This window comes from Elephas maximus, chromosome 5 (assembly GCF_024166365.1).
Source record: "Elephas maximus indicus isolate mEleMax1 chromosome 5, mEleMax1 primary haplotype, whole genome shotgun sequence".
Lineage (NCBI taxonomy): Eukaryota > Metazoa > Chordata > Mammalia > Proboscidea > Elephantidae > Elephas > Elephas maximus.
In genome coordinates this window covers 81,080,085-81,104,218 of record NC_064823.1, presented here as the reverse complement: position 1 = coordinate 81,104,218, position 24,134 = coordinate 81,080,085, and the positions used below count along the sequence as shown (strand labels likewise).

At 40.4% G+C, this 24,134-nt stretch overlaps 1 protein-coding gene across 1 annotated transcript in view; it reads right to left on the bottom strand.

The window, feature by feature from the left end:
* SCARB2 (scavenger receptor class B member 2) overlaps positions 1-24,134 on the bottom strand; it is a 77,924-nt gene that overhangs the window by 9,847 nt on the left and 43,943 nt on the right. Inside the window, exons 3-7 of the mRNA XM_049885968.1 lie at positions 22,831-22,978; positions 21,254-21,442; positions 11,998-12,089; positions 7,402-7,521; positions 2,137-2,306 (exon numbers count right to left, since the gene is read on the bottom strand). Of these exons, the coding sequence (XP_049741925.1) occupies positions 2,137-2,306; positions 7,402-7,521; positions 11,998-12,089; positions 21,254-21,442; positions 22,831-22,978 (719 nt within the window). The remainder of the gene's footprint in view (positions 1-2,136; positions 2,307-7,401; positions 7,522-11,997; positions 12,090-21,253; positions 21,443-22,830; positions 22,979-24,134) is intronic.

Here is a 24,134-nt window from a genome sequence, read left to right as displayed (position 1 = left end):
TTATAAAATCTGCCTACATATCTACCACCTTATGGGTCAGGATACATATCATCTTTTGCTCTTTTCTGTTAAACATTTCCACAGAGCCACAATTTCCTTCTTTATGACCTCTAGTGAACTTAAAAATGTATTTTTTTTAAATCAGTTGAGGGCCTAATAAGGGCCAGACACTGACCTGAGTGTCCTCCATACATTATCTCTAACCCTCACACAACCTGCTAAGGAATTTACAGTTACCTCCATTTTATGGATGAGAACGCTGATGTTCGGAATCCTTAATCAACTCAGCCAGTTTGTCAACAAACAGAATAGGATTCAAATCCAGACCTGCTCAACTCCAGAACACTTACTCATCCCAACATCCAAAATGTTTCCCTGAGAATTCAGAAAACTTGAGGATAACCCTGGAGAGTTTATTATTTCGGTCCAAATTTGGGAATACATATATGAGAAAAGAGGAAAGAACTGTAGCAGAAATTTAAGTCTTGCAAAGTAGAATCTATTAATTCTGACATCAACTTCTTGAGGAAGCAATATGTTAACAGCAAGAAAAAGAAAACTACATTGGTGCCTTGAACCAACCCTGAGTGGGCAGGGATGCTTTCAGGACCATCTGCCCTGTAAGGCTACAGGAGAAGTCATAACCCAGAACATGTTCTCATTTACCCTTGGTCTTTATCTCCATGTAAGGTGTACTGTATTCCCAACACAGTGGTTCCCAAATACCCAGATGCCATCTCCACTGGAATCACCTTTCGGTTAGTAGTCCAGTACGTAACCATTTGTGCCACTCAGGGACTCCCTTTTATGTACTTACTACGTGTAAATGTATAAAAGGAGCACTGGGACACAATGGTTAAGTGCTTGACTATTAACTGAAAGGCTGTCAGTTCGAATCCATGCAGTAGCTCCATGGTGAAGTAGAGAAAATACATTTTCTCTAGTGTTTTAACATTAAAATAGAGAGAATACATTTTCTCATTTGTTTTAATACAGCTGTATAAGCTGATTTGGAAAATGGCGCAGGTTCTGTTCAAGATATGGCTGAGCAGCCTGTTCCACTCTTAACATAACAAACACCCTAATACCTTACAACATGTTTTCTCCTATTCACAATGGGTGATTGACAGCTTGACATAACTAATGCCATAACGATGCTTTAAGTAAACATTTAAAAACATTTTTTATTGCACCAGCTACACCAGTCTCTTCCAAAGGGGTGCAGAGCTCTCTCAGTTCCTGTGGCCTTGTTCTCTATTCTCTTTTTTGTTCTCTTGAGAAATGACCTTCAGCCTGCAAAATGACGGAAAGGCTGCCATTTTTAATCTGCAACTTTCTTTCTTGCTCCCTATCTCAGCCACATTAGACTTGGCAGAACAGTTGCACTAGCCAAGAGATTCTTATGTGAGTTTTTTTTCAGCCTGTTACAAACATACTGGTTAGAGTCCAGATGTCTGACATACGTATCTTTAGTTTAATAAAGAGTTTTTTGTAGTTGTTTTGTGATGTATAAGACCATCTGTGGGCTACGTGCTTAAAAACATTAGGTAACTCTGACCTTCCCCCTATAAAACCCTCCCACTAGCTCTTTAGAATTAGAATTTGGGAGAAATTTAACCTGTCTCTTGAATACCGGTGTTCAATAAAGCCCTCTTGCTGCTTACCTCCTCCTGTCTCAGTATTAGCTTTGCAGCAGGCAGCTCGAATCCGTGATTTCCGTTAACAATGGGAGAAAGACCTGGTGATCTGCTTCCATAAAGATTACAGCCTAGAAAACCCTATGGGGCAGTTCTACTCTGTCGGAAAGGGTTGCTCCATAGCACCCAACAACAAATGTGGAAAGCGCTTAGAACAGTGACTGTCACGTGATAAGTGCTTGGTAAACATTAGCTATTATTACTATTAAAACTTCTAAACTACTGCCCAGAAACAAATAAACAACATGGCATTCCATAAATAAAAAGCATTACAAAAAGCCAACCAACAGCAATTTTTGACAATATTACAGCCACGTTACAAAATATTATTCTTGAAAGGTCAGAATCTTTCTTTCTAGTTGGGCTGACAACATATTTGCTTTCCAGTCCTTCTGCATTCTAGATACCCATAATCCTGCCCCTTCTTTTGAGTTCTTACCATTCTTGCAGATGCTGACATTTAAGACTCCTGAGCCCAGGCAGTTTCCTTCAGGTATACAGAAGCCAGCATTTTCTGAGGTATTGGCTAATATTTCTACAGGTACCTTATACCGAAAGGCAGGCAGTCCCTGTATGCTCTCAAATCCACTGAAAGTTAAATACACTGACCTGTTAGGAAATAAGAATAAAAAGGTCAAGGCGGGCTCAATTAGCATAATCTGCCCCAAACCAGTGAGTTAGCAACAGTTCTCAGGTAAGACATGCTAAAAGCTTACAGGACAAGTGGAAACTGAAGATGCAAAAGGCTGCTTGAAAGAAGCCCATCCAATTCAAAGTATAATAAACACGTACTGTTTGCTATTTTTAAATGTTATGTAAAGAGTATAGCATTTTCTACATTCAAAAAGCATAATTTTTGAAATTTATTACATTAATGTACCTAGTTCTGATACTTTCTAAAAAAATCCTATATGACATTCCATCACATGAATATGTTGTTTTTGTTGTTAGCTGCTGTCAAGTTGGCTCTGACTCATGGCCACTTTATGTACAACAGAACAAAACATTGCCTGGTCCTGCGTCAACCTCACAATTTTAAGTATGTTTGAGCCCACTGCTGCCCAAGAATATACCATAATTTATCCATTCTCCTTTCTATAGGCATTTAGATGGTTTTCAATTTTTCATTACTACTAACAATGTTGCAATGAACATTTCTGTATACATCTCCTTGCATGTATATAAAAGGGTTTTTCAGGCCAAGAAATCTACCTAAGAGAAAATTGCAGAATCATGGCATTTGTTACCTCTGTGGCTTTATTAAGTACTGCCAAATGGCTTTCCAAAGTGGCCGGACCAATTTAAACTCCCACCAGATAAGGATACATTTCCTCTGTGTCAATCTTTTTAAAAGCCTCCTACATCCCCCAAACAAGGCTCCCTTGTTTTACTCAACTGCATTTTCTCATTGACAGTTCTTTTTTCTTTCAGTCTTTCCAAAAGTATTGATTGAATCGGGAGGCCAGTTAGAAGGTGGCTGTGATTTCTATATGAGAGATGGAAAGAATCTAAACCATGGCACAGACGGCCGGGATGGAGAAATGGGCATGAATTCAAGAGATATTTTTGAGGAGGAACCGAAAGTACTTAGTGGCTTATTAACTACGAGAGAGGAAGGAGAATTTATAGCGCTACCAATGTTCCTGGCTTGGGTGACTGGGTAGATGATGCAATTAATTACATGAGATATGAAACAATGGAAGGATAGCAATTTGGAGAAATGAGACAAGAACGAATCAAGTATGTCAAATGCCACTAGGTCACTCCTGACTTTGAAGAGATGTTGCATAGGAAGCTGAAGATAATCCAGAGTGTATGGAGTTAGCCTTGCCCAAGTGGGTGGGAGAGGAGATGGAGGCCAATGAATCAGCTCTCATTCACCCAGTCTGAGGCGAAGGAGAAGTGGCATGACGGGGAGGTGGAAATCAGGGTTGTGAGAAGGATGGCTGCCTCGTAGAGGTGAAACTTATCATGTTTATTTGTAGGCAGGAGAGAGGAAGAGATTACAGGGCAGACCAAATGGTCAACATCTACCCAAAAGCAAAGATGAGGCTCCAAAGAGGGCAAAGGAAGCTAGATATAAGGAAATGGAACAAACAGAACGGAAATAATGAGAATGCTGACACATTGTGAAAACTGTAACAAATGTCATGGAACAATTTATGTAAAAATTGTTAAATGGGAACCTAATTTGCTATGTAAGCTTTCACCGACAAGGCAGGGGCAAGATGACAAAATAGATGCTTCCTGTCATCCCTCTTACAACAAAGATCTGAAAAAACAAGTGAATCGATTATATATGACAATCTAGGAGCCCTGATCATTAAAGACAAAGCTGAGCAGTCAGACTGAGCAGCAGGGGGAAGGAGGGACAATTCAAAAGCAGCAGAAAAGAGCTGGTCGTGAGGTTGCCGGCACCCTGCCGGCTGGGTTGGCCAGAGCATGCAGGCTGAGGCGAGCAGTAGGAGCACTAGCGTTTGGAACGTTTCTCACCACACTGGGTGAGGCCTGGTGGCAGCAAGTCTACACAACCCTTCAAAGCTGGGCAGAAGCGGTCCTGGACCTGTGAAAGTTAAGCACAAGCATCTAACCAACTACTTGTGGGAACAAAACAACCCCACCCCCTCCAGGAGTTTCACAGTGAAGAAGTGCCTCCTTCCCCTCACCCACCCCTGTACCTCGCTCCGCCCTGACACAGGTCCAGCAGAATTCAACAATTGCCATTCCCCCTAAGCCAGAACTCAGGGCTCTCCATGTCCACACCAGTCTTTTGGCTTTAAAAAACACCACGCCCCTAAGCCAGGAGCTCAGCCCCTGCCCTTTTGTCCAGCCACTGGCGTAACAGGTCCACAGACTTGAAGTGCCCTTCATCTCTGCCTAGGCCTGTGTGGGCCAATTCACCACCACATGCCCTCATTAGCATAAAACAACAGGGCATACACCTGAAGCCCATGTTCAACCAGCAGCTAAAGGGGAGCTGCAGATTTGTGACATTTGACCCCACGCTGCCCTGCCCATTAAGCGGGGACCTCACTCACCCACATCAGGGGCCTGAGGGCTCGTGGTACTATCCACTTCATCTAGCCACCCATGACAGAGGGCTGAGAACAAGTGGTGCCTCCTAGTCCTTCTAGCCAATAGCACTGGCTGCCCAAGGACCAGCTGCAATACCCCACCCGCTACATGCTCTAGGGGACAGGGACATGCCCTTCACCCAGGCACTCTGGTGGCAGCTTTCAGCCCCCTGCCTTGTTCTGCATATAGCCCTCTACTGCAGCTAGATACCGTGCCTGCTCATAACACCTCTACGCAGCCCTGCTCATCTAGGACTGTAGGTGAGAGCCTGCACCACACACTCAGTGGCCAACAACCTGGACACCTGTGCCACACCCACACAGGAAAAGTAAACAGACTCCTGGGCTCACACACCTAGTAGCTGCTCTAACCACCTGAAGACAGGACGTGAGAGCTTCAAAGACACCAATAACCAAAGTACCTCACATGCCCAGCTTACTTGGGCATAGTAAAACAAAACAAAAAGGTAGGACACAGTAAACAAACATACAATAAATAAATATAATAACTTATTGATGGCTTGCAGACAACAGTCAATATCAAACCACATAAAGAAGCAGGTCAAGATGGCTCCAACAAGCGACCAAAATAAAGAACTAGGAAACTTTCTAGAGGAAGATAAAGTCATGGAATTACCTGAGACAGAACTCAAAAGATTAATATACAGAGCTCTCCAAGAGATCAGGCAAAACTCAGACCAAGCTGAGGAACACAGACAAAACAATGGAGGAATTCAGGAAAACAATACAAGAACAAAATGACAAATTTAACAGTCTGCTAGAAACCACAGAGAGACAGCAGCTAGAAACCCAAAAGATTAACAATAAAATTTCAGAATTAGACAACTCAATAGAAGGTTAACAGGAGAAGAATTGAGGCACTGGAAGTCAGAATTAGCGAGACAGAAGATAAATCCCTTGACACCAATTTATCTGAGGAAAAATCAGGAAAAAAAAAAAATAAAAAAAATGAAGAAAGCCTAAAATTACGTGGGACACTATCAAGAGGAAAAACTTACAAGTGATTGGAGTACTAGAATGGGGGGGGGATGATAGAAAATACAGAGAGAATTGTTGAAGATTTGCTGGCAAAAAACTTCCCTGATATCATGAAAGATGAGAAGATATCTATCCAAGAAGCTCAATGAAACCAACAGAGTAGATCCCAAAAGAATGTCACCAAGACATATCCTAATCAAATTTGACAGAGCCAAACACAAAGACAGAATCTTGAGAGTGGATAGGGATAAACAAAAAGTCACCTACAAAGGAGGGCCAATAAGACTAAGCTCTGACTAAAAAAAAAAAAAAAAAGAGCCAGTGCCATTGAGTCTACTCAGCAGAAACCATGCAGGCAAGAAGGCAACGGGATGACATACATAAAGCCTTTAAGGAAAAAGATTGCCAGCCACGAATTATATATCCAGCAAAACTGTCCCTCAAGTATGATGGCAAAATTAGGTTATTTCCAAATAAAGAGAAGTTAAGGGAATTTGCAAAAACCAAACCAAAATTACAAGAAATATTAAAGGGAAGAGTCCTCTGGTTAGAGAACCAAAAATATCAGACAACGATCCAAGACTAGAACACAGACAGAACAACCAGTTATCAACCCAGGTAGGGAAGTCGCAAAAACAAGTCAAAGGTAAAAAAAACTGAAAATAGGGAGCCAGAGACGTCAATATATAAATGATGACAATGTCAAAACAAAAAAAGAGGGAATAAATAGTGTAGTCGTAGAACTTCCAAATGGAGAGGAAGTTAAGGTGATATCAAGAAATAGATCAGCTTAAATTTAGCAAAATAAAGATAAATTTTAAGGTAACCAAAAAGGAAGTTAACAAACCTACCCATCAAACTTTCACCCACAACATAATAAAATATTTAGAAAAAGAGAAAGAGAGAGATTACAGGGCAAGTGAGAGTAGATTTGATTAATGTGAAGCTTCTAGCTAAGCACATAGCTATAAACTCTGAAATATTGACAATACAATAGTATAATTTATTTTTCTTCTATATAGAAATTACCTGTTCACTGGAAGAGGGCCATGTCAAATTTCATGCTTGACAGAGGCTATCATAATAAATAATAACTACACTAAATTTTGCTTACTCTGTCAACTGGCCCTGTGTTAAGTTTCACTTAAAGTAACTTACTTGTTTTAACAACAGTCCCTAAGGTAGGTAACTTTCTATCCCTACTTTACAGATGAAGAAAGTGAGATACAGAGTGGCTAAATAACTTGCCCAAGGTCACACAGCTCTAAGTGGTGGGATTCAAACCAAGGAAGTCAGGCTTCGGAGTCTGTGGCATGAACTACTGTGGTACACTAAACTATACTGCCTTTCAATATGTCATCACCATTTATCTTATCAAGCATGAGAATGAATGCTTATGGGTAGCTACATATATTTCTCACACTTTTGGTGGCCTTGCAGTCAAACATAGGAGCCCTGGTGGGACAGTGGTTAAGTGCTCATCTGCTTACCAAAAGGTTGAGGGTTCAAGCCCACCAGTCACTCTGCGGGAGAAAGATGTGACAGCTGGCTTCCATAAAGATTTATAGCCTTGGGGCTTGAGAGCAATGAGTTTTTTTGGTAGTCAAACAACTTATTTGTAACGTTCTTACCTGCAAAAATCAGATGGAAAGACATAAAGCATTTCATCTTTGGCTAGTAATGGGTGAAAAGAATCTCCATCTGTTCCATTAATCATATTACACTTTTCTGTTGTCCACCAGTCAAGTGACCTGCAATTCATAAGCACAAGAAAGGATAAAGGTGATCACATTTGCTTTCAGAATTTCTGAAACAGTCAAGACCTTTCTAGACTTAACTGGGAGCTGGCTACTCACAGTAACTTATTCACATGCAGACACAAAGGTGGTCTTGGTTAGGGATCAGATCAAAGGGGACAAAAATAAGCTCCCAATTCCCAAATCAATTTTGATAGAGGCAATAGCCAAAAAATCCTCTTTTCTTCCTCTAAAAGAGTGGAGCCTATATAGAGGGGTAAGGAGTCCTTGCATGGTGCAATTGGTTAAGTACTCAACCAATAGCTCAATCCACCAAGAGGCACCTCAAGACAGGCCTGGAGTCTGCTTCCGAACTGTCATAGTCTTGAAAACTCTACTGAGTAGTTCTGCTCTGCACACAAGGGTCACCATGAGTCGAAATCTACTCAACAGCAACTAACAACAACAACATAGAGGATCAGGAATACAAATTTACTTAAAGCAGTGATTCCATTTGGCATTAATAATAGCCTTGCTCATCATGGCCAGCTCACAGACAGATGAACTCTGGATAAATATGTCTGCCTCTTTAGCATTCACGATCCAGTGTTAATGCTGTCTCCCCTAGGAACAATTTTCTGTTCTAAACAACAGAGGACTTCTCTCGAATCTCAAGAAAGCTCAATATTAAGTTGATTTCATACTAAAGGCACTGTTGAAATAGTGGATTTTTATTTTAATTAAAAACTTAAAGGCTGAAATACATTTTCCCTTTTTTATTGTGAAGTAATTTCAAGCTTAGAAAAGTTGCAAGAATAGAACAAAGAACTCTCATGTATCCTTTATCTAGGTTAACCAATTATTAATATTTTGCCACATAAAATGAATGTTTTTGAATAATGGTACAAAATGCAAATGAATAAAAGGGGCAGGCAATAAACAATGATTTTCACAACTTCTGGTCAAGACGGCACTCTAAGTTCATGAATTGAGGGCCTCTGCCAAAGAAAAACACAGGGTAGTGGGTGATAAAACATAAAAAGAGAACATTTAAAAAGGCTATACCATACTCAAACACAAATAAACATTTCCCTAGAAAATACAAAGATCTTCAATGCAAAAGGCTACTAAGTAGACTAAGACCACTGGCTCACTGGGTTGCAGATTTGCAAGCAAGAAGAAAGAACTGGAAGTTCAGCTCCTGGAGATAACAGGGGTTAAAGGTGGTCCACCAAGGGCTGGAAATAAGGGTTTAGGAGGCAGGAATTCCCTGTTCATGAAGAGGGGCCAAAGAAAGCAGCTTCTGCCTGCTTGTCTGGAGTTAAACGTGTACAAAGCTGAGTGGGTGGGGCTGCAGGAAGACACAGACACAGCCTTACAACCAGAACCTGCACCAGGCTGCCTGCTGTCTCTTTGGCTGTTTCTGATTTCCCTAACATAACTGTGGGAGAGGAGACCACCTATGTGTACTGGTTCTGGACTGAGAGCTCCATGGTGGGCTACACTCAAGCAACTACAAAACTGCTATACACAGAGAGGTGAGAGGATGGATAGACAGACTGACAGGTAAATAGATACAGGTTGACCTCTCAACCAAAATAATTCTGCATATCAACATTTTATTTATTTTAAATGACGCAAACTTACACTAAGAGACAGGTAACAAAATCAACAATGAAAAGATGAACTCACTTTAGAAGAAATTAAAATATAGGACAATTCAGCTAATCCTTTAAATAAATATGTTGCTTAGTATCCTCAAAGAGATAGACAAAAGAATAACATCCTTAAAGGATGATAAATTATAAAAAATAAAATAAATTGGAAAGAATGAAACAAGAGTAGGGAGATACAAAATAGAAAAAAAAGAAATCTGAGAAATAAAAAGAGTTTCTGAAAAAAATAGACATAAAACTCTAGACTGTACATAGTTGGAGAGAGAATTGGTAAATTGGAAGATAGTTCTAAGGTATTTACACAAATATTAGCTAAGAAGACAAAAAGATAAAAACTAAAGAATCGATTAGGAGATACATAGAATAGATTGATAGACTCCAATAAATGTTTAGTAGGAATTCTAGAAGTGGGAAAAAAAAATAGGGAAAATAGCAGAGAAGCAGTAATTGGAGAAATAATGGCTGAAAGTTTTCAAAAATTTAAGAAAGACAAAAGGCCTTGGATTGAAAGTATGCCCCAAGGACCAAGCAGAATAATTAAAAATAAATTCAAACCTGGATACACTGTAGTACAGCTGCAGAAGATCAAGGAAAAAGATGAATGCCAAAAGTCAAAGGAGGATACTTTCACAGTGTTGAACTGTAAACCTAGAATTTTATACCCAGCTAAAATCACTCCAAAGTGAGAGTAAAATAAAGGTATTTTTAAATATGCAAAGCCTAAGAGAGTTTACCAACCAGAAATCCTTACTGAAAGAGCTACTAATACAGGTTTCGCAACCTATTAACATTTTGATCCTGATAATTCTTTGTGGTGTGGGGCTCTCCTGTGCATTGCAGGGTGTTTAGCAGCATCCCTGGCCTCTACCAACTAGCTGACAGTGTACCCCCAATTGTGACAACCAAAAACATCTCCAAATGCCCCTGGGGGCAAAACTGCCCTTAGTTAAGAACTATTATTGTTGTTGTTGCTGTTGTTAGCTGCCATCAAGTTGGCCAGCAACTCATGGTGATCCCATGCAGAATGGGATAGGACCACTGTGATCCATAGGATTTCATTAGCTGATTTTTGGAAGTAGATTATTAGGTCTTCCTTTCTAGTCCATCTTATTCTGGAAACTCTGCTGAAACATGTTCAGTATCCTAGCAATGTGCAAGCTTCCCCTGAGAGATGGATGGTGGCTGCGCATGAGGGGCACTAGCTGGGAATTGAACCTAGGTCTCCTGCATGGAAGGTGAAAATCCTACTACTGGATGGTTAACATTATGTGTCAACTTGGCTAGGCCATGATTCTCAGTGGTTCAGCAAATATGTAATCATTGTCCATGATGTGATCTGTTGTGATGTAATCACTATCTATAATGTAATCTATTGTGAGCAGTCAATTAGTTGAAAGGGGAGTTTCCTTAGGGTGTGGCCTGCATATCCTGTCTAGATCCTGCATCCAACTCATCATCCTCTGACCTCTGGTTCTTGGGACATGAGCCAGCAGCCTTCTGCCTGACCTGCAGATCTTAGGATTCGCCAGCTCCTGCAACCTCGTGAGCCTGCAACCTCTTACCTCACCTGCCAATTTTAGGTTCATCAGCCCTTGCAACCACGTGAATCAGGAGAAGCCTCTAGCCTCACGCCTAACCCATGAATTTGGGACTCACTAGCCTCCACAACTGTGTAAGCCATTTCCTTGAAATGAATCTTTTTCTATATATTTATATACACATACTCTCCACTGGTTTTGCTCCTCTAAAGAACCCAGCCTAAGACAGCCACTGAATCACCACTGCCCTCTGAGAGCGACTGTACTGATGGATAATCTTCAGCAAGAAGAAAAGTACACCCAGGGGGAAGGTATGAGAAGGTTCCCTTACAGTGAAGTTACTTTTCCCCCTTGCCATACTTTACTCTTTGTATCTTTATTTACATGTTTATATATAAACATGCCTTTTTTAAAACCATTTTTTAAAAAAAGATAGCATATTAGGCACGCTGTTTAGGGCCTTGCCTTTTTTCCCTTAGTATTTCTTGGAGATAGGCTGCTGTGTTCTTTTTACCAGCCAGATGACTCATGTGAGACAGGCATTTAAGAGGAAAGTTAATTAAACCATTAATTAAACGTTTAGTTCCCCAGGTTGTCCAGAGTCTATCTTTGCATCTATTTAATAGGTCAGCAGAAAGAAACTTCCCACACTGCTATTAATAAAGCCTTTTGCCAAAATTTTCAGTGGATTATAAGTACTAGAAATGAAAATATATCCACTGAAAAATTTCCTTTCTCTTGATAGCTTCTAAATTCTCTTGACAGAAAAAAAATCACCCTGTTTTACATATAGTTTTACTGCAAGTTGCCACGCCTCCATTTTGGAAGCAGTTTGTTTATAAATTATAAGTAGAAATATTAAACTAAAAATTGTTTTTGAAATACTAGAATGGTGAATTCAAATGTATTTCATCCTAAAAGAAAAATATACCAACAACCCGCAATCACCCCCCAAAAATGGTGACTTGAAAAATATTTGTGCTGTAGCTACAACTCATTCTGTGATTACTAAGTAGTTGAAATAAGACTTTGCACTGCCTAATAATTTATGTCTGGCCACTATAAATCTACAAATCAAAATTTAAATTTAATTTGAAAAGTACATCATCCCCATCTTGATTTGCAAAATTCATAATTACATGAATATTTTACATATTTGTAGAATTTTTCATCTGAAAAATGAGAGTGCTAAATTTTTTTTGAAAGAATGCAGAAGTCAACGTTTAGTTTAAATGTTATTTAAAAAAATAATTACACTTATGTTTCACTAGACTTACTTTTTTCCATTCCATTCCACAATCTTTGTAAAGTTAAGATAACTGTCTTCTCCAGTTAGAAAAACATAGTCTCCATCATTAGTTCCATTTTTCTGAAAATAAGTGAGTATAAGTTAAAGTAACTAGCAATTTAATATCCTTCATGAAACTGCCCTAATTGGGCCTAATTGCCACATGGATTAGAACTGGGAAACAGAGTAAATACTTTGTTCAATACAATATAAACCATATTATTACTTCATGGTTTTAAAAGTATAAAGCCAGTGACCCAATTAAAAAGTGGAAAGGGATTTGAAGAGACATTTCTCCAAAGAAAATATACAAATAGCCAATAAACACATGGAAAGATGTTCAGCAGTTATTAGGGAAATGAAAGTCGAAACCATAATGACATACCACTTCACATCCACTAGGACAGCTGTAATAAAAAAGAAAGATAGCAGCAAGTGTTGTCCAGGATATGGAGAAATCTGAGCCCTCGTACGCTAGTTCTGAGAATGTAAAAAGTTGTAGCCACTTTGGAAAACAGTCTGGCAGTTCCTCAAAAAAGTTAAACACAGAGTTACCACATGACCCAGCAATTCCATTCCTAGGTATATACCCAAGAGAAATGAAAACTTGCACACAAATGTTCACAGCAGCATTATTCAGAAGAACCAAAAAGTAGAAACAATTCAAATGTCCATCAATTGATGAATGGGTTAAAAAAAAAAAAAATGTGGTGTAACCATAGGGAAATAATCACTTGACAATAAAAATGAACTACTGAAACAAGCTACAACATGGATGAACCCTGAAAACACGCTAAATGAAAGAAGCCATACATAAAACCATGTATTTTATGATTCCATTTATTTGAAATGTCCAGAACAGGCAAATCCACAGACACAGAAAGATTAAGGTTGCCAGGGCAGGGGGAGAAGAGCAAATGGGGCGTGACTGCTAACTGGTACTGGTTTCTTCGGGAAAAATTAAAATGTTCTGGAATTAGATAGTGATGATGGTTGCACAACCTTGTGACTATACTAAAAACCCCTGAATTGCACACTTTAAAGCAGTGAATTTTTTTTTTTAATTAACTTTTATTGAGCTTCAGGTGAACATTTACAAATCAAGTCAGTCTGTCACATATAAGTTTACATACATCTTACTCCATACTCCCACTTGCTCTCACCCTAATGAGTCAGCCCTTCCAGTCTCTCCTTTCGTGACAATTTTGCCAGCTTCCAACTCTCTCTATCCTCCCATCCCCCCTCCAGACAGGAGATGCCAACACAGTCTCAAGTGTCCACCTGATACAAGTAGCTCACTCTTCATCAGCATCTCTCTCCTACCCACTGTCCAGTCCCTTTCATGTCTGATGAGTTGTCTTCAGGGATGGTTCCTGTCCTGTGCCAACAGAAGGTTTGGGGACCATGCCTGCCGGGATTCCTCTAGTCACAGTCAGACCATTAAGTATGGTCTTTTTATGAGAATTTGGGGTCTGCATCCCACTGATCTCCTGCTCCCTCAGGGGTTCTCTATTGTGCTCCCTGTCAGGGCAGTCATCAATTGTGGCTGGGCACCAACTAGTTCTTCTGGTCTCAGGATGATGTAGGTCTCTGGTTCATGTGGCCCTTTCTGTCTCTTGGGCTCTTAGTTGTCGTGTGACCTTGGTGTTCTTCATTCTCCTTTGCTCCTGGTGGGTTGAGACCAATTGATGCATCTTAGATGGCCACTTGTTAGCATTTAAGACCCCAGATGCCACATTTCAAAGTGGGATGCAGAATGTTTTCAAAATAGAATTATTTAAAGCAGTGAATTTTATGGTATATGAATTATATTTGAATTGAAAAAATATAGAGAGGGTCATCGTGGTTTAGTGGTAGAATCTCATGTTCCACGTGGGGGTATATGTAGTGGGGGACCTGGGTTCAATTCCCAGCTAATGCACCTCAAGTGCAGCCACCTCCCATCTGTCAGTGGAGCCTTGTATGTTGCTATGATGCTGAATAGGTTTCAGAGGAGCTTCCAGACTAAGAGGGACTAGGAAGAAAGGCCTGGCAATTTACTTCCAAAAATCAGATAATGAAAACCCTAGGGATCACAATGATCCTATCCCATAGTACGTGGGGTGGCTATGAGTTAGGGGCTGACTCAACAGAAGCTAACAACAACAAAAGTACAAGCCCAGGGCCAGGACCCAATCATACATGATCGATCAGTAGCTGTATTAGAAAGTGGTGTTCATACAGCACCAATTGAGGTTTCTTTAGCTGTATATACTCTCCAAGTTATGCTTCTTAAGTGCATACAGACACTCTGTGTTCTTACAAATTTCTTATCTGGGAATGCAGCTAGGATCCTGGGAAACAGTATGGATATTGATTCTTCTACAATAATAAAGTAAGGTGCTAACAATTATTCAGAATTAACTATATTACTGGCATTGTTCTAGAATTTTTACATGAATTATCTCATGAAATCCTCACAACAACCCTATAGGATAGTATGGTAGACAAAATAATGGCCTCACAAAGATGCCCATGCCTAATCCTTGGAACCTGTTAGTATATTAACTTACACAGCAAAAGGGATTTTGCAGATGTGATTAAATTAAGGATCTTGAAATGGGGAGATTATCCTGGACTATCCAGGTGGGCCCAATGTCACCACAAGAGTACTTATAAAGGAAAGAAGAAGGCAGGAGAATCAGAGTCAGAAGAGATCATGACGATGGAAACAGAAATCAGAAAGAGAGAGATTTGAAGAAGCTTCACTGCTGGGCCTTGAAGATGGAGGAAGGGGCCACGAGCCAAGGAACTCAGGTGCCTCTAGCAGCTGGAAAAGAAAGAAAACAGATGCTCCTGTAGAGCCTCCAGAAGGAATGCGACACTGCTGACATCTTGATTTTAGGTCTTCCTTGACCCTTGGAACTGTAAGATAATGAATTTGTAGTGTTTTAAAACACTAAATTTGTGGTAATTTGTTATAGCAGCAATAGGAAACAAATACATATTATTTCCCTCTCATTTTATAATGAGAAAACTGAGGCAAAGAGAAGTTAAATAACTTGCCCAAATCACTCAGCCAGTAAATGGTGGAGTGAGAGCTGGAACCCTATGTAACACCATACTCTACAGGCTGGCCCTCTTAGCCACTAAAAGACGACAACGACGACAACAACCAGTTGCTGTAAAGTCAGTTCCGACTCATGGCAACCCTACGTGTGCAGAGTAAAACCGCTTCATAGAGTTTTTATGGCTGTGACTTTTCGGAAGCAGCTCACCAGGCCTTTCTTCTGAGGAGCCTCTGGGTTCAAACTGCCAATCTTTCGGTTAGTAGTTGAGTACATAACCATCTGCACCACCCAGGGTCCCCTCTTAGCCACCAAGGGTCATTCATTTATGTATCAACAAGCATTTTATCGAGTGTCTTAACAGGGATACAGTAAAACCTGTGAAAGCGGGCACCTGTGTAAGGTGGAAACCTGTCCGAGAAGGGAAACTCAAATATTTTCCGCTAAATACAGAGTGAAAGAAAAGTAGTCACTGCACCCTATCAAAGGTAGAAAGCTTTCAAGACCCAGAAAAACAAGGCAGTTCTGTCAAGTTCGGGCTCTCACAGGTTTTACTGTATACCATTTTTTAACTTAAGTTTATAACATAAGCATTTCTCATGTTATCAAAAGCTATTTATGAACATAAGTTTAATGGCTCCATATTACATGGAAATAAAATAACTTACTGAATCACTCTACGACTGTTAAGATATTTAGTTTTAATATATTATTTGCTACTATAAATAATGAATATCTTTATGCCTGTAGTCTTGTTCCTAAACAGATCCTTGAAAGTGATGTAACTAAATAAGAGGATATGAACACTTTTAAGGCCTTGGATATCTACGATCAAGAGGTTTCCATACCATTCTCAATTAAAAAAAAAAAAACAACAGGGATCCTTACAGAAATGGCTGAATCTAAGACTGGGGCAGGAGATATGCAAGGTGAGCCTGGAGCATCTTGTAGTACCAGAAAGTGACGAAGTGCTCAGAAAAGAAAAACAAACAAAAAACGCCACAATGTCAGGGGCCTGATAAAATGACATAAGGGCCAACTGAAAGAGCTCCCAAAGGCAAACCTGGAATGATGTGAGCAATAAAGAGTTAGACCATAATCCAAAGTATAAAATATCCATGAGTCCATACTGATACAAATAAATTGTTGAATAAATTAATAAATGAGGGAGAAGAGACAAATCTCCAGTATCTGATACTCCACCCTAAAGGAGCAGGAACATAGCTCCCCGCTTCTTAAATGTGGGCTGAGTATAGTGGACTTCCTTCCAAGGAGTACAGAATGGAAGGCAGAGGAGTAACTTTACAGCGGAGAAAGCTGACAAACACTACTACAACCAGGTGATCAAGCTCTCTTATGCCAAGGAGAATAGAGGCACCTGAAAAGCAAAGATGTTACTTTGATGGCTAAAGTGTGCCTGACCCAAGCCATAGTCTTTTCTATTGCCTCATATGCATGTGAAAGCTGGACAATAAAAAAGGAAGACAGAAGAATTGATGCATTTGAACTGTGGTGTTGGTGAAGAATACTGAATATACCATTGACTGCCAGAAGAACAAACAAATCAGTCTTAGAAGGAATACAATCAGAATGCTTCTTAGAAGTGAAGATGGTGAACCACGGCCTCCACTCAGGCTGAGTCCAGTACAATGAGATGGTGCCTGGCTACCACCGCTGACTGCTTTGACAAAGATCACAATAGAAGGTCCCAGACAGAGCTGGAGGAAAATGTGGAACAAAATTATAACTCAAAAAAAAAAAAAAAAAAAAAGGATCAGACTTACTGGTCTGACAGAGACTGGAGAAACCCCAAAGGCGTGGTCCCAAGGCACCCATTCAGCTCAGTATTGAATTCATTCCCGAGGTTTGCCCTTCAGCCAAAGATTAGACAGGCTCGTAAAACAAAACAAGAATAAAAGGGCACACCAGCTCAGGGGCAAAGACTAGAAGGCAGGAATGGACAGAAAAGCTGGCAAAAGGGAACCCAAGGTTGAGAAGGGAGACTGTTGACATGTCGTGAGGTTGTTAACCAATGTCATAAAACAACATGTGTACTAACCATTTAATGAGAAACTAGTTTTTTCTATAAGCCTTCATCTAAAGTACAATTAAAAAAAAAAGTAAAGACAGTGAGACTTGCCTTGCTTTGGACATGTCATCAGGAAAGACCAATCTCTAGAAAAGAACATCATGGTTGGTAAAGTACAGGGCCAACATAAACAAGGGAAACCTTCAGTGAGATGGACTGATATAACAGCCACAACAATGGACTCACACATACCAACAAAAACGAAGATGATGCAGGACTGACTGGGCAACTCATGAGGTCGCCATGAGTCAGAGCCAACTCCACAACAGCAGTCATCAATGGATGTAGATAAGCTGAGTGGCACTGCAATATGACACTAAGAGTATCTGGTATTTAGCCAGGTCCCTTTCTGTAAGGAGCTCTGTGCCAATATTTCGTCTGTACACTCAAGCCATCCTATTCATTTCCACACCCTGCCCCTCCCGGTTAAGTGTTGTCTCATCATTAAAGTCTTTGATGGACAAGTGTTCTAAAGCATTAACTTAAAGTTTTCCTGCTTCATCACGATGTACAGGGAACCAGCTGGAACAGGGATACAGGCCTCATGTATTGGAGGAAAATGCTGGCAGAATACCACCTAAGGAAGGATTAGGGGCTGCGCTTGGGCAGGGTAGAAGCAGTAGGTGCCAGAGGAGGTGTAGTGAGGGCAGAATCCTGCCACAGCCCCACAGCCTACCTCAGTCTCTCAATCACCGATAGCTCAAGTGTGAGTGCCACAGCCTCAAGAGTTAGTTCTTGAGCAGATGGAAAACCAGAGCAGATGGAAAACCAGACAAAGAAGACACTGCCTTTTTTTTTTTAATATAATTTTTATTGTGGTTTAAGTGAAAGTTTACAAATCAAGTCAGTCTCTCATATAAAAACATTATATACACCTTGCTACATAATCCCAATTATTCTCCCCCTAATTTTTTTTTTTAATGAGACAGCCCACTCCCTCCCTCTGCTCTCTTTTCGTGTCCATTTCACCAGCTTCTAACCCCCTCTACCCTCTCATCTACCTCCAGGCAGGAGATGCCAACATAGTCTCAAGTGTCCACCTGATCCAAGAAGCTCAGTCCTCACCAGCATCCCTCTCCAACCCATTGTCCAGTCCAAGCCATGTCTGAAGAGTTGGCTTCGGGAACGGTTCCTGTCCTGGGCCAACAGAAGGTCTGGGGGCCATGACCACTGGGGTCCTTCTAGTCTCAGTCAGACCATTAAGTCTGATCTTTTTATGAGAATTTGGGGTTTGTACCCCACTGCTCTCCTGCTCCCTCAGGAGTTCTCTGTTGTGTTGCCTGTCAGGGCAGTCATTGGTTGTAGCCGGGCCCCATCTAGTTCTTCTGGTCTCAGGATGATGCAGTCTCTGGTTCACGTGGCCCTTTCCATCTCTTGGGCTCGTAATTGCCTTGTGTCCTTGGTGTTCTTCATTCTCCTTTGATCCAGGTGGGTTGAGACCAATTGATACATCTTAGATGGCTGCTTGCTAGCGTTTAAGACCCCAGACGCCACTCTTGAAAGTGGGATGCAGAAAGTTTTCTTAATAGATTTTACTATGCCAATTGACTTAGATGTTCCCTGAAATCATGGCCCCCAAACCCGTATCCCTGCTACACAGGCCTTTGAAGCATTCAGTTTATTCAGGAAACTTCTCTGCTTTTGCTTTAGTCCAGTTGTGCTGACCTCCCCTGTATTGTGTGTTGTCTTTCCCTTCACCTAAAGTAGTTCTTATCTACCATCTAATTAGTGAATACCCCCTCCCACCCTCCCTCCCTCCCTCCTCTCGTAACCACAAAAGAATGTTTTCTCTCAGTTTAAACTATGTCTCAAGTTCTTATAATAGTGGTCTTATACAATATTTGTCCTTTTGAAACTAATTTCACTAAGCATAATGCCTTCCAGGTTCCTTCATGTTATGAAATGCATCATATACTCTTCACTGTTCTTTATCGATGCGTAGTGTTCCATTGTGTGAATATACCGTAATTTATTTATCCATTCATCTGATGATGGGCACCTTGGTTGCTTCCATGTTTTTGCTATTGTAAACAGTGCTTTAATAAACATTAAAAAAAAGTAGGTGTGCATATACCTGTTCGTGTAAAGGTTCTTATTTCTCTAGGATATATCCTGAGGAGTGGGGTTGCTGGATCGTACGGAAGTTCTATTTCTAGCTTTTTAAGGAAGCGCCAAATTGATTTCCAGAGTGGTTGTACCATTTTACGTTCCCACCAGCAGTGTATAAGTGTTCCAATCTCTCCACAGTCTCTCCAACATTTATTATTTTGAAGACACTGTCTTTTACCAACAACGCTTCAGAAGGTTTATCTGGCTTCAAAATGGAAACTTATACCATTCACTCATATTAATTCAGGGTCATTATTTGAGCCAGTTATGGAGGGGAAAATAATAACAATTCTTTAAATGTGTATTGCCATTTATAGTTTGCAAAGCACTTTTATGAACGTCTTCTCAATCTTCACAATAATCTTTGAAGTGTGGGTATTCTAGCCTCAGAAAAGCATTATAGTCATTAAGTGAAAAAGTCAGGACGCAAATCAAGGTCCTCTGGTTCTAAGTCTCAGGCTCTTTCCTAGATCTAGGAAATCCATTCAAAGTACTCATACTAACTAAGGAATATTAGGGGAGCTTTCAGCAATGGGGCCTTGTAGAGACACAGTGGTACTTGGAAGGAGAGCCAAAGGGCAAGGGCAAAGAAAGAAAAATACATAAAACACTTCCTTGCTTTCTGAAAGAAGAAATGCAAATCTATTAATCAGCCTGTAAATGTAGGTTTTTTTGATGGGTAAATATAGGTTGTCCCTGGGTGAGACAAACAGTTCACACGCTCAGCTGCTGAATGAAAGGTTGGAGATTCAAGTCTACCCAGAGGTGTTTCGGAAGAAAGGCTTGTTAAATCTACTCCCCCCAAATCAGCCATTGAAAACCCCACGGAGCACAGTTCTCCTCTGACACACATGGGGTCGCCAGTGAGTCGGAATCGACTCCACTGCAGATGGTCCTGGTGCCAAGTGCAGGTTATGTTTTTAAAAAGGTGTCTAAAGATACTAGTTATAATTCACCCGAGTTCAATGATATAAAAACAGAAAAGCAAGCTATACAATGAGAATTAACTGAGAATTACTGCAGTATTAGGAACAGAATTTACTTCGTAGATGGATGGAAGCAACCTGGACCAAAATAGGCTTGAGGGAACCTTTGTATCTCTGTGTAGGAGGCTCTCCTGAAATTATTTCTAGAAGGGAGGTCTAGACCACAGTTAACAAGAAATCAGTCCTTCCTCTAGCCTTGTGGAAGCTGTGTTCCTATGAGGCAGGACCTTCTAGAGAACATCAATCTCCTCTGCTCACCCAGAGTAAAGGTAAAGGGCCTTTCTTTTGGCAGGATCCTACTTCTAGCCCACTCTTGCCTTAAAACAACGAAACCGTTGCTGTTCAGTCAATTTCAACTCACAGCAGTCCCATATGTTACAGAGTAGAACGTCTCCATAGGGCCTTCGTGGCTGTAATCTTTACAGCAGCAGATCACCAGGCCTTTCTTACAACGTGCCACCGGGTGGGTTTGAACCGCCAACCTTTTGGTTAGCAGTCGTTCGCAAACCGTTTATGCCACCCAGGACCTCTTGCGTAGACAATGTTAAAAACCTGATTATGGTTTTGTTTGAACAGCTTTTTAAGTGTTGTATATACTAGAAGGCAAAGCGGAAATACTATCACCATTTGCCATACAGGAAGTGAAATGCTAAGGGATTACACAGTAAAGGTAAAATTCTTGAATAGCCAGGAAACAAGTGCAAATTTAAAGATGAGCAAACACATCACAATTCCAGATCCCAACCCTAATGTAACACTTTTTTACTGAGGTTAAGTTTGTCTTTTACCAATCTCCCAACTATCCACTCTACTCATTTATTCATTAGTTTTTTTCCCCTTCCCTTCTGCTAAAACACTTTCTTATTTTTCATGTACTCTACAAGACATCCAGAACTTCAGGCAATTTTGTTCTCCTCCTAAAAGAGACCCAAAGTTAGGATAAAATCTAAGTTGGCATGCCCATCTCAGTAGAACAAAGTGGCTCTGAAAAGAAAAAAGAAAAAATCAACTTACCCCATAGAACAAACCGAAATAGGGAGAGACGTCAGATTTGAAAATACTGATGAGGGATAAGAGCTCATCTTTGTAGCCCCAGAGCAGTTCATGAACTGTGTGCGTCACAAACATCTTCTGCTGGTAGGCCTTCAGGAAGGCCTCGATGATCTCCTTGAGGAAGTGGTTCCGGGCCCATTCCATGGCGGTCTGAGGAACAAAGGAAAAGTGAGATAGCAGTGTCCCCTCCAATGCACCACCATCCCACTCTCTTGTTCTGCTCCTTCAGCAAAAGGGCCTGGAAACTTAAGGATTGAGGTTAATAAATAGGTGAAAAATGAGCTAGCAAGATTCTCCCTTGCTGTACTGCATATGGAAAAATAAGACCCTCCAGCGGTTGTTTTTTCTCAGCACTACATGTGATCTTAGCATCTGCAATTGCAAGCTCTATGAGTTATGTTGTTGTTGCTGTTGTCAGTTTGCTGTAGAACTGATTCTGACTCATGGCGACCCCATGTGTGCACAGTAGAATTGCTTCATAGAGTTTTCAAGGCTGTGACCTTTTGGCACCTCTGTGACCAAGGCGCCTCTGGGTGAGTTTGAGCTGCCAAACTTTCTGTGACTAGTTGAGCATCAGTAGCTTCAGCTAGTAGTTAACAGTTTGCAGCACCTGTGAACCTCATGCCACAGTGGAGAAAAAGCCCTTGTGACTACATTGGCATCTCTGGCCACAAGGTGGCACCACATTCCCCTTGAGCAGAGCCAGAGCTCGGCCCTCATTATAAACCCTACACCACTAGCAAGAGGGCAGGGCTCTATCTGAGATCTATACTCTTCAGGTCCCAGGTCCACCATGAGAGTCCAGCTGAATATGCAGTGGTCACCTAGGAACTAAGGTGGGAATCTCCAAGGGGAACAAGGCTTAAGTGTGTACTGTCAGTGTTATTAGTCATTATAAACAGAGCCCAGTTAAATAAATCACAGTAGGCTGCAATCAACAGCCTAGTCTCTGCTATTTGGAAAGGGAAAAAAAGTCAATACATATTCTGAAAATTTTAAATCCAAGATAGAAATCTGAGCTAGGGAGTGTGTATGCAAATTATATTGCTGGAATTTGTAAACCAAACCAAGACACAAATAAATATTTAAAAAATTATTGTCGTTATAAGTTGCCGTCAAGTCAATTCCGATTCTTGGCAACTCCATGTGTGCACAATAGAAGTGCTCCATAGGGTTTTCGAGGCTCTGACCTTTCAGAAGCAGATCTCTAGGCCTGTCTTCTGGGAGAGCTCTGCGTGGGTTTGAACCATCAACCATTTGGCTAGTAGTCAAGTACTTAATCAATTGTGCCCCCAGGGAAACAGGCTGCAAAGGACTACGAAAACAAATCTTATATTTGCTTTCTGTCACCTTTTGACAAGATCTTGTTGATAAATCTTAGGAAAAAGTCTACAAGAGAGAAAGGGAAAAATGTATTTTTCTTTGTGTGTATATTTATAGAAACGTAACTTAATAGCTCCTAAATGTAAAATCTTAATAGTCTTAGCTTTTTCCTTTCTTCTAAAATCCACAATAATGATACTAAAACACCTACTTACCACTACAGGAATATTTAATGTTCTAATCAAATCAACTTTAGGGTCTCCGATGGATAGATTTCGTTCAAAAACATAGGCCTTGTTGCTAACAGCAGAGATTGTTGTTCCATTATCCCCAAATTGTATATTTGCTTTGTCTCTGAGCTCCCTAAAAGAAAGAGAAGGGTTTTGTTTGAAAATAGGCATCATCATCATAAGACTTTTCCTTTCTTTCAGCATTACATTTTCTTTTAATATAACGCTCCCAATATAACCATTACACAGACTGTTTCTTTCAGCTTTAAAGTTATTTTTAATATAACATTTCCGACATAACTTACATAAAGAGACTGCAGATGCTGATCCCTTAAAAATAAACTAAAGCTATAATAAAACCCAGAAAACCAAACCTATTGCCGAGGAGTTGATTCCGACTCATTGTGACTCTACTGGACAGAGCTCACCCTATAGGACAGAGGAGATCCCCACAGATTTTCCAAGGAACGCCTGGTGGATTCAAGCTGCCAACCTTTTGGTTAGCAGTTGTAGCGCTTAACCACTACACCACCAGGGTTTCCAAAGCTATAATATGGGAAGGAAATAAGGCCTATGATAGAGTCTTCTTTAAAAAACTATTGCTTTCATTCTTTTCCTCCATGATTTAGGGAGTGCAACGGCTAAGGGTCAGGGTTATCTTAACCAGGGAATCAAAATTACTGAGCTCTCTCCTGGGCTATGTTTGGCCCTGAGATGTGTTCATATTTTTCAGTTTAAGTTTATAGATTTAGTTTGGATTTCAATTTATCAACATCTTTTTTTTTCCTAACTTGAATTTAGTTGAAAATTCATTTTAAAAATGAAAGATTCAGTAAATTAGTAGAGTTGGCTCCTTTTCTTTTTTGATGTGCGTGTGGTGAAATATGTGCAACGAAATTTGCTATTTTAACCATTTTTAAGCATACAATTCAGGGACATTAATTATATTCATAATGCTGTCCAATCGTCATCACTATTTGTTTCCAAAACTTTTTCATCATCCCAAACAGGAATTCCGTTCCCATTAAGTATTAACTCTCCATTTCCCCCTCCCACCAGGCCTATAATTACCATAAATCTATTTTCTGTCATTACTCCTATTTTGGAGTTCCTGGGTGGTGCAAACACTTAAGCGTTCAACTACTAGCCAAAAAGAGTGGCAGTTCAAATCCACCCAGAGGCACCTTGGAAGACAGGCCTGGCAATCTGCTTCCGAAAGGCTGCAGTCTTAAAAACCCTATGGAGCAGTTCTATGTTGCACACATGGGGTCACTATGAGTCAGAATCAA